The sequence below is a fragment of the Mixophyes fleayi genome, chromosome 7, assembly GCF_038048845.1.
Source record: "Mixophyes fleayi isolate aMixFle1 chromosome 7, aMixFle1.hap1, whole genome shotgun sequence".
NCBI classification, from domain to species: Eukaryota; Metazoa; Chordata; class Amphibia; order Anura; family Limnodynastidae; genus Mixophyes; species Mixophyes fleayi.
In genome coordinates, this window is record NC_134408.1 from 39,779,702 (window position 1) to 39,794,761 (window position 15,060).

Here is a 15,060-nt window from a genome sequence, read left to right on the forward strand (position 1 = left end):
TAGCGCAGTTCTGGAAATCCTTCTGTACCCTCCTCGGAATCAAAATCAGTTTGTCATCCACATACCACCCTCAGTCAAATGGGCAGACTGAAAGTGTTAACCAGTCCTTAGATAGGTTTTTACGATGCGACACATCGGAGTTCCATGACAACTGGTCCTCCTTGTTACCCTGGGCGGAATTTGCCTGTAATAATTCCTGTCACTCATCTACCAAAACCTCTCAGTTTTTTTGCAATTATGGTTTTCACCCCAGATCTAACTCTTTGTATTCACTCAAGTACGTTGGTATCCAGGAGATCCGTTCCACTGCCAGGGATCTCAGAGTTATCTGGAGGAAAGTACACTCATCATTGAAACAAGCCTCACTTGTTGCAAAAAAAATTCGGACCGCCACCGTACCACCTGCTCCCTTAAGGTGGGCCAGAAAGTGTGGCTGTCTACAAAAAATATCAGGCTCAGACAGCCTTGCAAGAAGTTGGGCCCTAAGTTCATCGGGCCGTTTTCTATCATTAAGCAGGTGAATTCTGTCGCATTCAGATTAAAAATTCCGGGCTCATTGAGAATCCCCAACACGTTTCATTGTTCGCTGTTGAAGCCGGTACTATATCCTGGTCAAGCCCAGTCTTCAAGCGTGCCTGGGAGAGGTTGCAGTGGGCCACAAAGATTTGTGGTTCAAAGGATCTTGATTTTAAAAAAGTGCAAGGGCAGGTGCATTTCCTAGTGCAGTGGAGGAATCGCGGGTTAGAAGAGCGTTCTTGGGTTCCGCGGAGACAACTTCATGCCCCTAAACAGTTGAAGGAGTTTTTCAGGAAATTTCCCAGAAAATCCGGATGTCGGGGTCCCTCGACCCCTCCTCAAGGGGTGGATACTGTTACGAGCCCTACCTCCGTCCCGGCCGTCGGTATGACTCACACCAGGAGGAACAGCTTAGGATCCGGACACCGGAGGATGCATCCTCAAGAAAGGGTAAGTGCACTGCCCTCATCTATTACTGCATAGCATTTAGATCTGGATTACCAGTCATCTGCTGCCTTTTTGTTTGATAGGCCCGATTCACGGACCTGGAACACACACTATCTGTTTTAGGACTGCTACTTCATATAGCTCTCTTTGTTTAGTCCGGTTAACGGACACGGCTTTTGTTATCAGTTTATGATCATCAGCCTCTGTTATTACATCTTTTTGCAATTTGTACGGGACTTTTTATGGTTTCATTGTTTGCCCTTGGATTTATCTGTTATTTATCCATTATCGGAAGCAGAAACGATATATGTAATATAGGATTCATTCCTGCACCTATTGTACAACAGCCGCTTTGCATGTACAATTAACGATGCGGATCACTATCTCTCATGTTCACATTACATGAAGATGCTTAGCCGGCTGGCTTTAGCAACAGAAGATTTGCACTGTTGATTTTAATATTTGCTTCCCAGGACTCTGTTTATATACTTCTTATCCGCATTTGTCTTTACCTATATATGACTTATTGACACCTGATATCCAAAATAAATACAGGTACGCCGGCTGGCCTACCTCGTTTACTTTTCCTTTGTTTTTCCAGTTTTTTGCTGTTTGGCTCCATATCACCCCTTTTCCCCTTCCCGCTCCGGGGAAACATACTATTGAATCCACAGGGGTTGGGACTTTTCCCCTACACCAATTTCCCTTGGCTGCATCTAAACTCCTTTGGTAAGCAAAGAATTTCCATCTCTGTGCATATATTAGACTTTCTGATGAAGCCTCGCTGGAGATTTTCAGTGATATATGTTGACATTGCTGAATTCTCGGGGAGAGACAATGGATAAATTCTGCCCTTGGGAAGCGGTTTATCCGGTAGTAACTCAATAGCGCAATCCCAGGGGCGGTGAGGAGGAAGAGATTCAGCAGCGTTCTTGCAAAACACATACAGGAAGGAGATGTAGGGAGACGGCAGGTCAACTTGCGGGGAAGTCAGATGACACTGGAGAGAGGATTGTCCAGGTTTAATGCTGGAGAGGCAGGACTTGAAGCATCGGGAGCCCCATGAGATAACATCGCACGATTCCAATCGAATTGGGAAGAATAAAGCTTGAGCCAAGGTATTCCTAGAATAACAGAATTCACAGAACGAGGAAGAACCAAGAACTTGATAACTTCAGAATGTAGCACCCCTACCGTCAGCCGAATGGGAGCGCAGATGTGAGAAACGGAACCATTGGAAATTCGATTCCCATCTACCGCGGTGAGAAACAGCGGCTGAGGCAATTTTCAAGAGGACAATTGGAGTTGCGATGCCAGTGTGGCAGAGATGAAATTCCCGGCGGATACGGAGTCCACAAAGGCTAAGGTCTCAAAGGGGCCGACCGGAGTATCCAGGGAGATGGGCATGAGGCAATCAGTGCCGGAATTAGATTAGGGAGTAGTAACCCCAACTCCTAGGTCGGCCTCCCTGCCACCAACTAGGAGGGGGCGTTTCCCGGTCTCTTGGAGCAAGAAGAAATAACATGACCTGGTTCCCCGCAGTATAAACAGAGATTTTGCTTGAAGCATCGCTGATGTTCTTCAGGGGATAACCGGGAACGGCCAATCTGCATGGGTTCCTCCGAAGGTGCAGGGTTCTGAAACAGAGGAGCAAGGCGTGGAGAGATCCGTCTGGTAGCAGAGCGTTCCTGAGTCCGCTCCCGAAAGCGCAGATCAATGCGATTGCATAGACAAATTAGGGAGTCAAGATCAGCAGGGAGTTCCCATGAAACTAACTTGTCTTTGACGCGATCTGCTAGGCCTTGCCAGAATGTAGCCACTAAAGCTTCATTATTCCACCTGAGTTCGGAGGAGAGTGTGCAAAACTAAATCGCGTACTGACCGACTGTCAGAGATCCCTGGCAAAGGTTCAAAAGACTGGAGGTAGCAGAAGATACCCGGCCGGGTTCATCAAATACTGTCCGAAAAGCCTCAATAAAGGTAGATACATTAGACAAGAGAGGGTCGTTCCGTTCCCACGGGGGGAAGCCCAGGCGAGGGCTTGTCCAGTTAGGAGAGATATAATAAAGGCCACCTTTATCCGCTCAGAGGGGAAGGATGCAGGGTTACACTCGTAGTGGATTAGACACTGGTTAAGGAATCCTCTGCATCTCTTGGGTTCCCCATCAAGCTTGTTCGGCGGGGAAGGTTTTAAGGAAGCGGTAGAAGCCACAACAGAAGAGGATGAGGTAGCCGCGGCCTCAGAGGTCGTCACAGGAACGGCTTGAGCAGAGGTCACAGAAGCCTGAAGAGAATCGACACGTGCAGTGACACCTTGAATGCACTGGACCAACTGCGCCTGTTCGGACTCCTGTTTTTCAACTCTGTGGGCAAGGTGGAGAAGTAGGTCTCTGGCAGACGGTTCACCGGGAGTTTCAGTCGACATGGCCAGAGCAAGCTGTCACGAAGAAGATTGCAGCACCTGCTGGTATTGGCACTGCTACACTAGGAGGCGCGGCGTCTAACACGCTGTCTGCTCCTAATGGGAAGGATACTGTGAGGATCCACCGCAATGCCAGCTACAGATGTCAGATATCACCATCTACACTGACATCCTTTTTTAACTTACAGCAATCTTGAAGTACCGTCAATTGAAGCTTAGAGACCACACCTGTATGCATTCTTTATAAAGTTCTCACTTCCACCAATCTTTGCACCAACAAAGTAACATACATAGTAACATAGTTGTTGACATTGAAGGTTGAAAAAAGACACCAGTCAATCAAGTTCAACCTATTTTGGATCTCCTGTGATCCCTCGCTTATATTTGAAATTGATCCAGATAAAGCAACCACCAATCTGTTTCATTTGGGAAAAAATTCCTCCTGACCCAATATTTCAGTCCTATTTCTTACTGGATCCACTGCTGCCCTTCATTTTAAATAACAGTCGTAACCCTGTATACTCTTTTCTGCTAAAAATTTGTCTAGCCCCTTCTTAAACATATCAATTGAATCTGCCATCACAAGCTTCCCTGGCAGTGAATTCCATGTATTGACTGCCCTTTATTGAACCTTAATGTATTTGTACATAGTAATCATATCCTCTTAGATACCTCCCTTCTAAATTATACATGCTTAAACTCATCTTCGAACGTAAATCCCTTTTGATTCGGTATCGTGCATGAAATTGCTGTGCACATGCTCAGAAATGGACTTTACGCCAATGAACGCAATTGCATGCAATTCATGTCTGAATGCAAATGACACTTACTACTGCCTATGACTTGAAGTATGGAACAGGGAAAGAAAGGGGAATTTGAATATAGGCAATGTACACTAAGGTTATATCAATGTGGAAGTGGCCAATTCAAGATCTGGGCTTCCTGTACATATGTGTTTTTTACCCATATCATTTGCACCAGCTACAGGGCCAGGTGTAAGTGTCAACTGATAGCGATGACTGTCATGGAATCATCTTTGTATTAAAAGCTACATAGGTGCGCGACAATAGATAGCACAGAGCATGTGTATGCAAGGAAGAGAAACTATAAAAACAGATTGTATGTACAGTACGCATAAAGTACATCCTGATTTATGTATTACATGTTAAATAATAAAGAAAAGATAATGTAAACTTATTTTTATTAATCATTACTGAGTTGTTCATTTCTTTTATAATTTTTTCGTTTCCATGCGTTGTGGTGGGACTTTATATTGCCTTTGTGTGATATTGGGAGCTTGTGGGACATTTTCAAGTGTTGCTCTTGGAAACAATTTGTCTAAAAATGTAGTGACAGTGAAGGTCACATAGAAAAATATTTTTGTCTCACATTCTCAATGTAAATGTTTTGTTAATTTTTTTAGCAGTGTGCTGAATATAATGTCTCCTGAAAAACTGTAACAAGAAATCCACTGTGCTCAGATTAACAATTATTTTTTTTTTTATTATAAAAAAGGGTAAAGCAGTAAAAAAAATATACATTTCTGGCATCCATCGCTAGCGGGGTTTCCAACCATCAGTAAATTTACTGCAGTTAGTAAAAAGTAAAAAAGAAGTCAAATTTTCATCTGTCAATAAATCAATAACAGTCAGCCCCTCCCCACCTGATCTATTGTTATAGGTGGTACTTTAATTTCACTCCTGGACAAATTTTAATGTAACTTAATAATTTGTCAAGACAAAATTAAAAATTCATGACTCTGATATATTGCATTTTATTTTATAATGATTGGCCTGGTTTAATGTCAATCTTTGTAGACTCACAGTGATTGGTTAGAAGTTGATTAACAAGGCAGCACAGAATATGAACGGGTTGTCACTATGATGAAGCTATAGCGACACGTACATCAGGCGGTTAAGTGAACCTTAACAACGACTCTTTACATGAATCCTGCTTGAACATTACAGTGATTGATATACACTGATGCACCAGCATTGTAGCATTAGCCAATGAATTGAATGACTGGACTGCAGCCGGGTCAGCGAGCACACAATGCGTTTAAAACATTGGGATGTAAGCACAGATCTGTAATTTTTACACTGCTTGGTATATCTGTTTCAGGTATGGTTTACATGGACCCAGGCCTGCATATTAGGAAGTCAAACAGCACTGGAATTTAAATGCTGTTTGCAAAGATTGTTGGGCTTGGAAGTAGATGAAGGCTTGGGTGGGATCAAGTGTAGGGGATCATGATTATATATAAAACCACCCTTTAGTTTATTGTGTGAGGTGTAATATATGGCTGAAGAAACTGAAGTAGAGGAGTGTGAAATGAAGTACAGAAGTAGTAGGAAATACACTGTATGAACAGTTGTGAAATAAAATGTTATCTTTGTCACTCTGGCATGGGTGAGACCAGGGCCGGACTGGGACTAAAAATCAGCCCTGACATTCAAAGTACACAGGCCCACCTCAGTTCCAGCAGGAAAGAAAGTATGTGCCGCCGCGCAGCGGCGGCGCCGAAAAGGGCGTGACTACATTGTGTTGTGGGTGTGGCCAACATGGGGCATTGATACATATATTATAATAAAACATTACATGGAGAATCATACATGCAGACCTCTGAGTATATTGGGCTGCCAATTACTGCCATACAGCACCACCCCTGAAGCACCCAAAAAACACATCTTTACTCAGCTCAGATAGTCTTGGATACACTTCACTATACACTGTATATATGCAATGCTTGTTGATAGATAGAGTGTATTATTTGAATAAAAATCCCCTACGTGTCTTTTACATTTAACAATGTCAAATAATGTCAGCAAAGATGGGTATATCCTTTACAAACATATTATGTACATGGGGATATGCATAGTAAAATACAAATACATATTATTAAATTAAAATTAAGCTGTGTACTTCTCTTGCAGCATGATTGATTACTGAGACTGTGTATTAATCGATCACTCCGCAGGAGAGAGGCCAAATATGATTTACACTGTCCCAATGTCTGTCTACGTGTTTTCCTGATAATCAGGAGCACAAGGAAGAGATGAAACAGCTGTTAACAGCGATGGATCAGCAACAATATTTAACAATGAATTAAAGGAAATATAGGGATTTTTATTTTATTATGCATCCCATTACATAAATTATACATTGCCAATAGGGTTGTTCACTTTTGGACTTCAACGCCTCTTTATGTACTAGCCCCTTTTATTTAGCAAATTAGATTCCACATGTAACTTACAGCCAGGATGAAATATGCACTATATATTTCAAGAAGCCACTGCAGATCATAGTGGCAGAACAAAGCATCACCTCTAATCAATAGAATGAAACAGAGCATGCATTTATACTGCTACATGGGGGATGGAGTAAGTACAAGAAGAGGGAGGTTTCCTAAAGTGGTCAAGATAGCATTTAAGAAATTTAAGCACACAGTTAAACTGACTTGATCATAGTAGTTGTGGTACATTTTTAAAGATGGGCCGGTCCGCAGGTCCGCATGTCCACCCGAGCAGCAGAACTTCCATGCACGCTGCTCGGCGGATGGAGAGTCAGTAACGTGCCGTCTAGGCAAATTATCACATGGGACGGCACCACGTGACAGGCAGACCGGCCCATCTGGCCATCGGCCCTTCTGGCATTTGCCAGAAGTGCCGGATGGCCAGTCTGGCCCTGGATGAGACACATCTTTAATAAAATATGATGTTATCTTATCACTCTTTGACATCACTAGCCACCAAAGATAAGGACATATTGTAAAGTTGTTTATAGAAGTACACAGTCCTCTTATACATTAGAATTATATATAATTTTATTTACTTACCTGTACAATATCCGGCATAATAGTATGGAGTCCCACTGAATTTATAAACATGATAACCTCCAGGACAAGCTTTAATCTGTACATTTGATGTCCAGTAGCAGCAATTACCACTATTCACAGCACAAACTGTTCGGTTTACAATTCCATCTGTGGGATTAGGGTGTGTTCCATTTAACCACATGGGGCTCCTGGTGTAACAATAACCTTCAGAGGGACAAGACTCTGCCATGCGAATTCCTCCACTGCCCACAAAACGGTACCATCCGTTAAGGTAATAATCAGAACGTCCGTAATAGTAGTAATAATAGGGGTATGCAGAATATGATGTGCTTCTGGTAGGCTCATTCAGGGTGGTATAGCTGTTGCATGGATCAAGACAGGAATGGGACCCATTGCTTTTAATGCATTCTCTAGCAAACCCACATACTTCCTTTGTGCATTCATCTACCTCACAGTAATATCCGTTTCCATAATATCCAGCTTGGCAAGCGCATGAATATGATCCATAATTATTGTAACACGTGGCAAAAGCATGGCAACTGTTTAGTTCTGGTCTTGAACACTCATCTACATCTACGCATGTTTTATTTTCTGATATAAAACCGGATGAACAGACACAGTTGTATGAGCCGTACGTATTGATGCAATAAGCATTATTGCAAGTGTAGTAGTAGTAGTAGTAGGTGCATTCATCAATATCATAACATGAATATCCATCGCCACGGAAGCCCTCATTGCAGACACATGCATGGGAAAACAGGTACTTTATACAGGAAGCGTTGATGTCACATATTGAGCAATTGGCTGTAAGAAATAAATCAGAATGATACTTAGATATATGAGGGCAGATTGGAAGGATTTGTAAAAAAAAGTGATGACTTGAATTATGTGAATGAATGAAATCAAAAAGCAGTTCTAATCATCAGAATAATAAATTGAGATAATTTTTTAGCATTTTCTTAATGCCTGACTATGTAATAAATAGTGTGGATGGAGTTTCGGTATTAAAAAAAACCTTATAATTTTAGTTAGTTAATTAGACAATTAGAAATACTAACTAACATGTTAAAAAGATATATAAAGTCACCAAGGAGTTGAGCAATTGTATAAATGCACAAGTTATTTTAAACTGGTAAAGCATATGGTGATTTCTATTATCCACTTAATCATCATTATTATCCTTGCACAGATATAGGAGCTATAACCGTTTTTGCAGACAAGGTGTTTTTGTCCCATAATTTGTAGCTTGCCTATAACATATTAAATTACATTTAAAAATTACAACTGTCTTTTGCAACACTGCCCCCAGCATCCCCTTCTCGTTACATAGCATAGCAGTGCTCCTCACAGTAGCTTCTGGATAAAAAATATCTGTGTGTTTGACATAATGATGGAGTAGCAGCAATTATTTGCATGTTTTGTTATTTGTTTTTTGAAAACTTTCAGAGAAGGGGTCTCCTGGTAAGAGATCCCATACCTGTAATTCATTTTGCCATAGGAGTGTAGCTGGTCTAATTTTACAGTCTGTCCACTACCTTGTGTCTATTGCACCTTTTTCTCAATCTAGAATATACAGTCCCACAAGTAGGGGCTATCTCAGCCTTTTGTATTGACCTTGATCTGTACATTTCACCCCATGTAATCCAGTATAATATTCACCCACTGAATATCCCATACACTATGTAAAGATGTAATTATATGTATAGTTGTATTGTAATGGAAATCAGCCACATTACTATTTAATGAACATATCAAGTAAAATGTACATTTTTACTTAACAGGCAACCTCTCTTAATAAGCAGAAATCTGGGGTACCCATGCCAAAGTCCCCGTCAGTTCTAGAGTACTCACTGTCATTGACACTGCTGTGGATCCCTTCCCTGCATCATCAGCAACGGAGATTAAAATTATATATATATCTATTTGTATGTTCTCCCTGTGTTTGCGTGGGTTTCCTCCGGGTGCTCCGGTTTCCTCCCACACTCCAAAAACATACTGGTAGGTTAATTGGCTGCTATCAAAATTGACCCTAGTCTCTCCCTCTCTGTCTGTCTGTGTGAGCGTGTGTCTATAGTAGGGAATTTAGACTGTAAGCTCCAATGGGGCAGGGACTGATGTGAATGAGTTCTCTGTACAGCGCTGCGGAATTAGTGGCGCTATATAAATGATGATGATGATGAGATTATATATATATATATATATATATATATATATATATATATATATATATCCTTGTGTCTATTCCAAGCTTGTTTAAATTGCTCTACTGTATTAGCCTCTATCACCTCTGACGGGAGGCTATTCCACTTATCCACTACCCTTTCTGTGAAATAATCTTTCCTCAAATTTCGTCTGAACCCACTTCCCTCCAGTTTTAGTGCATATGTAGAGATGCCCCCGGAGCCGGTGCTCGAGAAGCGGGTGAAGATGCCTGCTGTGGAGGTGTCCCTGGAGGGACAGAAGATGTCTCCGGTTCCTGTGCCCAGCAAGAGGGTGAAAAATTAAGAAAGAATTTACTTACCCGTCCAGCGCTCCAGCGGCGGTAAGTATGTCTTCTTTCCTCCAGGTTCTGGCAGCGGAGGAAGGATGAGCCAATCAGGAGGTACAGTAGAGCGGAGGCACCTGTGGTGCTGTAGTAACCGGCTGGTTGGCTAGCAGCTGTGCGCTCTGGAGAGTAGCGTACAAAGTACTGTATACTGCATTTATTTTGTCTGTGCGGCGAGAATTGTTTGTATTACTGTATTTTGGGGTGTGCTACATAATTGTGTCCAGGGGCAAGACGTCAGGCCCCCATTAAAGGTAGGCTCTTGTTCCCTGTGTTTTCCTGTACTATCCCGTGCTGTGGGGACAAGTGTAGTTACCAGCTTACACATAGTCAGGGAAGAACATACATAGTTTTCCCGTCCCTTAGGTCCCTGGGGTCACACTGGTTTCCAGAGGGGGTGACTGAGTGAGTCAGTGGCAGTGCAGCACAGCTCAACGCAGTTCCAGGGGGCATCCCATGGTTCTGGTTGAATGTCCCAGTCCTCAGTTCCGTGCAGGTTCCCTGGCGGTTCCGGAGTGGGATACGTGTTCGATATATGAGTGCAGGCAGTCGGGCGGTTCAGTTTCGATCGGCTGTTCCGGGCGGCAGTCTGTACGCAGGTTAGTGTGCTGTTCCAGTGAGCCTCAGTCGGGCCTGGTGCAGCCGGTCCTTAGGATCCGTGGGTGACCCCATAGCAAGAAGGCACTGAGAGTGCAGAGGGAGGTTGTGTGTTCCTTGTCATCCGCAGGTGTCGGGGAGGTGCAGGAGAACCGGATCGGAAGTGGGAGTGCCCCGGTGAGTATCACGCTCGATTCCCCCTTTCAGTTAGGCCCTCACCGGGTGGTGTGCGAGGTTCTTGAGGCGGGACTAGTCCTGGTCTCAAGTGCCTGTAGTCCCCCGTGCCTTGGCAAGAGCAAAGTGAGGAGGCGGCAAGGGGGCTTGGACTGAGAGTGTCCCTGTTCATTGCCGTATTCTCAGACAGCCCTTACCTGGTAGGCACGGCCGTAATCTCTGTCTCTTTCTTAGAGGGACATGGTTGGAGGTGACAAGGGTTGCGGCTGCGGATCTGCAGGGATCGAATCGCAGCTGGGATATCGGAAGTGGACTGGAGTTGACCATCGTTTACAAGGTAAGTTCTTTTGGGTTGCGTCTGTCCTGTTCCCCCCAGGCACTACACATATCCTCATGTTCTAGTACTTCTCTTTTTTTGAAGAATGTTTTCCTACTGTGCCTCGTTAAAACCCTTGATGTATTTGAAAGCTTTGTACTTGTTCCGTCTTTCCCTTCTTTGCTCAAAACTATACTTATTGAGATCTTTTATTCTTTCTGGGCAAGTTTTGTGCTGTAGGCCATTCACCATTTTAGTTGTACAGTCTCTAATGTATTTATATCCTTCTTGAGATATGGCCTCCGGAACTGAACACAGTATTCTAAATGAGGCAATACAAATGACCTATACAGTGGCATTTTTACTCCTTTCTTTCTGCTACTGATTCCTTTCTCTATTCAGCCAAGCATCTGATTTGCATTTCTCATTACTTTGTTACACTTCTTACCTGCCCTTAAGTCACCTGAAATAGTGACTCCCAGATCTGTTTCCTTCTCAGTGCTTTCAATTATAGTGTTGTTAATACTATATTTAGCCTTTGGGTTTTTGAGACCCAAGTGCAGGATTTTCATTATTTGTCAGTAAACTGTAGTCGCCACACTCTTGACCATTCCTCTAGTCTACCTCGATCATCAATGATTTGTTTGACCTCTCCTGGTGTGTCTACCCTGTTGCATAGCTTTGTGTCATTTGCAAAAAGGAATACTTTCCCTTAAATACCATTTGAAATGTCACCAATAAAGATATTAAAAAGCACAGGTCCAAGTAAGGATCCCTGGTGTAATCCCCTTGTAACCTTTCCCTCCTGTGAATGCACTCCATTTCCTACAACTCTCTGTTTTCTGTCCTGCACCCAAGATCTTATCCATTCAATCATCTTAGAAATCAATCCCAAGCTTTCGAGTTTATTTAACAATTTGCGATGTGGGACAGTGTCAAAAGCCTTACTACATGCTACATAAAGTACATATATGGTGCCTCCTTGATCTGTTACTGTAGTTATCTAGTCACAAAAGTCAAGATTTGTTTGACACGATCTCTCCTAAGTTAATCCATACTATTTGGGACCCTGTAAGATACTGGATTTTAGATATTCTACAACTCTTTCTTTTAAGAGTGCTTCCATCAACTTCCCTAATACTGATGTAAGGCTTGCTGATCACTAGTTGCTTGCCTCTTCCTTGCTTCCACTTTTGTGCAGTGGGACTACATTTGCTCTTTTCCAGTCATCTGGGATTACTCCTGCAGCGAGTAACTGGCTGAATAATTCTGTTCCTGGTGTTACCAGCACCCCTTTAAGATCTTTTAGTATCCTTGAATGTATCCCATCTGGCCCAATTTATTTATCCACTTTCAGTTATGAGAGTTATTGTAGGACTTTCAGCAAACGTATACTTGCAACTGATTTGTGGCCCCTTCCCCTCTCTTTCTGTAGTGAAAATAATTATTTAGATGATCTGCAATTACACTGTTTACCTCAACAAGACTCTCAGGGCTAGATTTACTAAACTGCGGGATTGAAAAAGTGGGGATGTTGCCTATAGCAACCAATCAGATTCTAGCTGTCATTTTATAGAAGGTACTAGATAGATGAAAGCTAGAATCTGATTGGTTGCTATAGGCAACATCCCCACTTTTTCAAACCCGCAGCTTAGTAAATCTAGCCCTCAGTCTCTGTCTTTAGTCCTATTATTCCTCTTTTTGTTTTTCGCCTTTCACTTATATACTTAAAAAAGTTTTGACCCCTTTATCTACTGACTGGGCCATTTTCTCATCAGCTTGTGCCTTTGAACATCGGATTACCTTCTTAGCCTCCATCTGTATAAAAAGATACACCTCCTTGTCTTCATTTTTCTGAGTCTGCTTATACTTCTTAAAGTCCATCTTTTTTGCTTTCACAATACTTGCTACTTCTTTAGCAAACCACACTGGCTTCCTTATCCTTGTGCTTTCCCAAACCCTTTATCAAAGGTCAGTTGCTTTTAGTATTGCACTTTTTAATTTTTCTCAACTCTCCTGCACTCCTTTCAAGTTCCTCCACTCTGCCAAAGAGTCACTTATACATTTTCCCATCTCTATAAAGTCAGCCTTCCTAATATATAAACGCCTTTGTTTTTGAGTGGTATGAGACGGTCTCTGTCTTTATACTAAACCATACTGCTTGATGGTCGTTGGATCCTAGGTTCTCACCCACATTTGCATCAGATATTCTGTCACCACTTGTAAGAATTAAGTTTAATATTGCACCTTTGCAAGTGGGCTCCCTCTACATTTGCTTGAAGGATGCTCCATGCAAGTAATTGAAAATGTCCCTATTTCTAGTGGAATTTGCAAAAGACCCCTCCTAGTTCACGTCAGATAGATTCATAAATAAATTATATCCAAGTATAACTATGTCCTAGTCATGATTTTCATTGCACTAAGACTCCATATCCAGATCATCCCTTGTCATTATCGCACTTAGTTTTCAGGTTTTACTATCTAAACTACTAGTATTTATAACTTTAAGAGTTTTGTTTGTGTATCTCCTATTCCTAGCTTTGTTCATCTCTCTGCCTATTTTTATTTTGTTTTAATCTGCATTGACTTCTGTTGCTGTGGAGGGGGGGTGATTGCTTTTTTACTATTTAGTTCATTGCGCCCCTCTGCTAGTTTAAATTGTTCCTGATTAAGCTTCCAAACTGCTCACTTGGTATTCTGGGTGGAAGGGTGTCATTTTGCGTAAGCCCTTATCTTGCCAGATGGCATGATTATGGTCTATTTTTCAAAATCTCTTCTCATTACACCACTTCCTTAGTTTCTGATGCAATGACTTCTGTCTTGACCTCTGTGTACTGGCAATAGTGCTGAAAATATTACAGTGTAGAGCAGTCCCTAAATCTCTCAATTCATCTTTTATATCCATGAGTTCAGCATTAGCCAGATCATTCGTCCCTAGATGGATAATGACATCCACCTCCGCATTTTTTCTTGCTGCCTTCACGATTTTATCCCTTGGAGCTGTGGCTTCAGGTAAGCACCCTACTTGTTTCTCTACTGCAGTAGCTTTTCCTATTGGAAATGCTCTAATTACCTAACAGAAATTACAAATTATGAATAGAAAGTTAATAAACCTGTCTCTTGCTAACTTGTCATTTCTGTTGCATAATTTTTAAAGTTATTTATTATATTTCAATCTCCATAACTTGCTATTACAAAAATTGTTTTTCCTCTCTAAAAAAATCTTTGTTGTTACATAGATGTAACTTTTTCACTAGTATTGCATGTTGCTAATCAGTATTGACAATATAGTGAGGAGGAAATAGACAAGCATTGATTTCCTGAAATAAATCACGTATTCAGCAAGAAATGAGGGTTATAACTTTTTGCAGTATACATAACAAAAGCAATATAAAGAAATGCCTGCAAAACAGGCACCAACTGTTCTCGATGGCAACAGTTTACAGGTTGAAACTCTTAACTCGATCCACTGCACATGGTGCCATTTCTTTTTTTTCGACATATGCTAAAACTGCTATTGGTGGGGAGGCAGCACATAAACCCCTCATAATTCAAGTAAGGGAGAACAAGAGTTTACTTGCAGGCAGGTATTGTAGGAGGTTGGCAGGTATGGACCCTGCAAAAGAGTGTCCATGACAGCAATCTGTTTGAAGGGTACTTGGGAAAATGAGGATTTAAAAAGATAACTGGTTGTGCCTCAATTGCACATATGTCATTCCTGCATTCGTTTGTTACATAACCATATGTTTTTCCAGTTTTCCTCTTAAGACACGCCTACTTCAAATCATTTTTGAATTCGCTTCCAATCCTCACAGAGTTCTCTATATAATATTTGCTGTTTCGAAACAGTATACAATTTATAATCACAACGAAGATAAATATGTATAAAATCGAATTTTTACTTATACAAGAATGTAACAGTATAATTTCAATAATATAATCTTACAAGGTACATGTAATAGTTCAACATTTATGACAATCGGTGTGTAGGTAAAATAACTTATATTATTAATTTCTTACTAATTGTGCATAGGTATCTTCTTCATGTATATGTGTATTTGTGCTTGTGCATGTTTTCCAGAAATCATTACAATTCCCATATTGACTGCAATATCTCTAAATTATATATCGTGCTGCAATAGCCCAATAATCCTAAACGCTTTAAACTGGGGAATTAGGATTCCTGTTCGTCAGTCTGGATTGAAAAT

General features: G+C 41.5%; 1 protein-coding gene and 1 pseudogene across 1 annotated transcript in view; one reads left to right on the top strand and one right to left on the bottom strand.

Moving 5' to 3' along the window:
• LOC142098027 (uromodulin-like) overlaps positions 1 to 11,424 on the bottom strand; it is a 30,558-nt gene extending 19,134 nt beyond the window's left edge. The window contains exons 1-2 of the mRNA XM_075180443.1: positions 11,301 to 11,424; positions 7,221 to 8,024 (exon numbers count right to left, since the gene is read on the bottom strand). Of these exons, the coding sequence (XP_075036544.1) occupies positions 7,221 to 8,024; positions 11,301 to 11,424 (928 nt within the window). The remainder of the gene's footprint in view (positions 1 to 7,220; positions 8,025 to 11,300) is intronic.
• LOC142098491 (uncharacterized) overlaps positions 1 to 15,060 on the top strand; it is a 182,959-nt pseudogene that overhangs the window by 83,991 nt on the left and 83,908 nt on the right.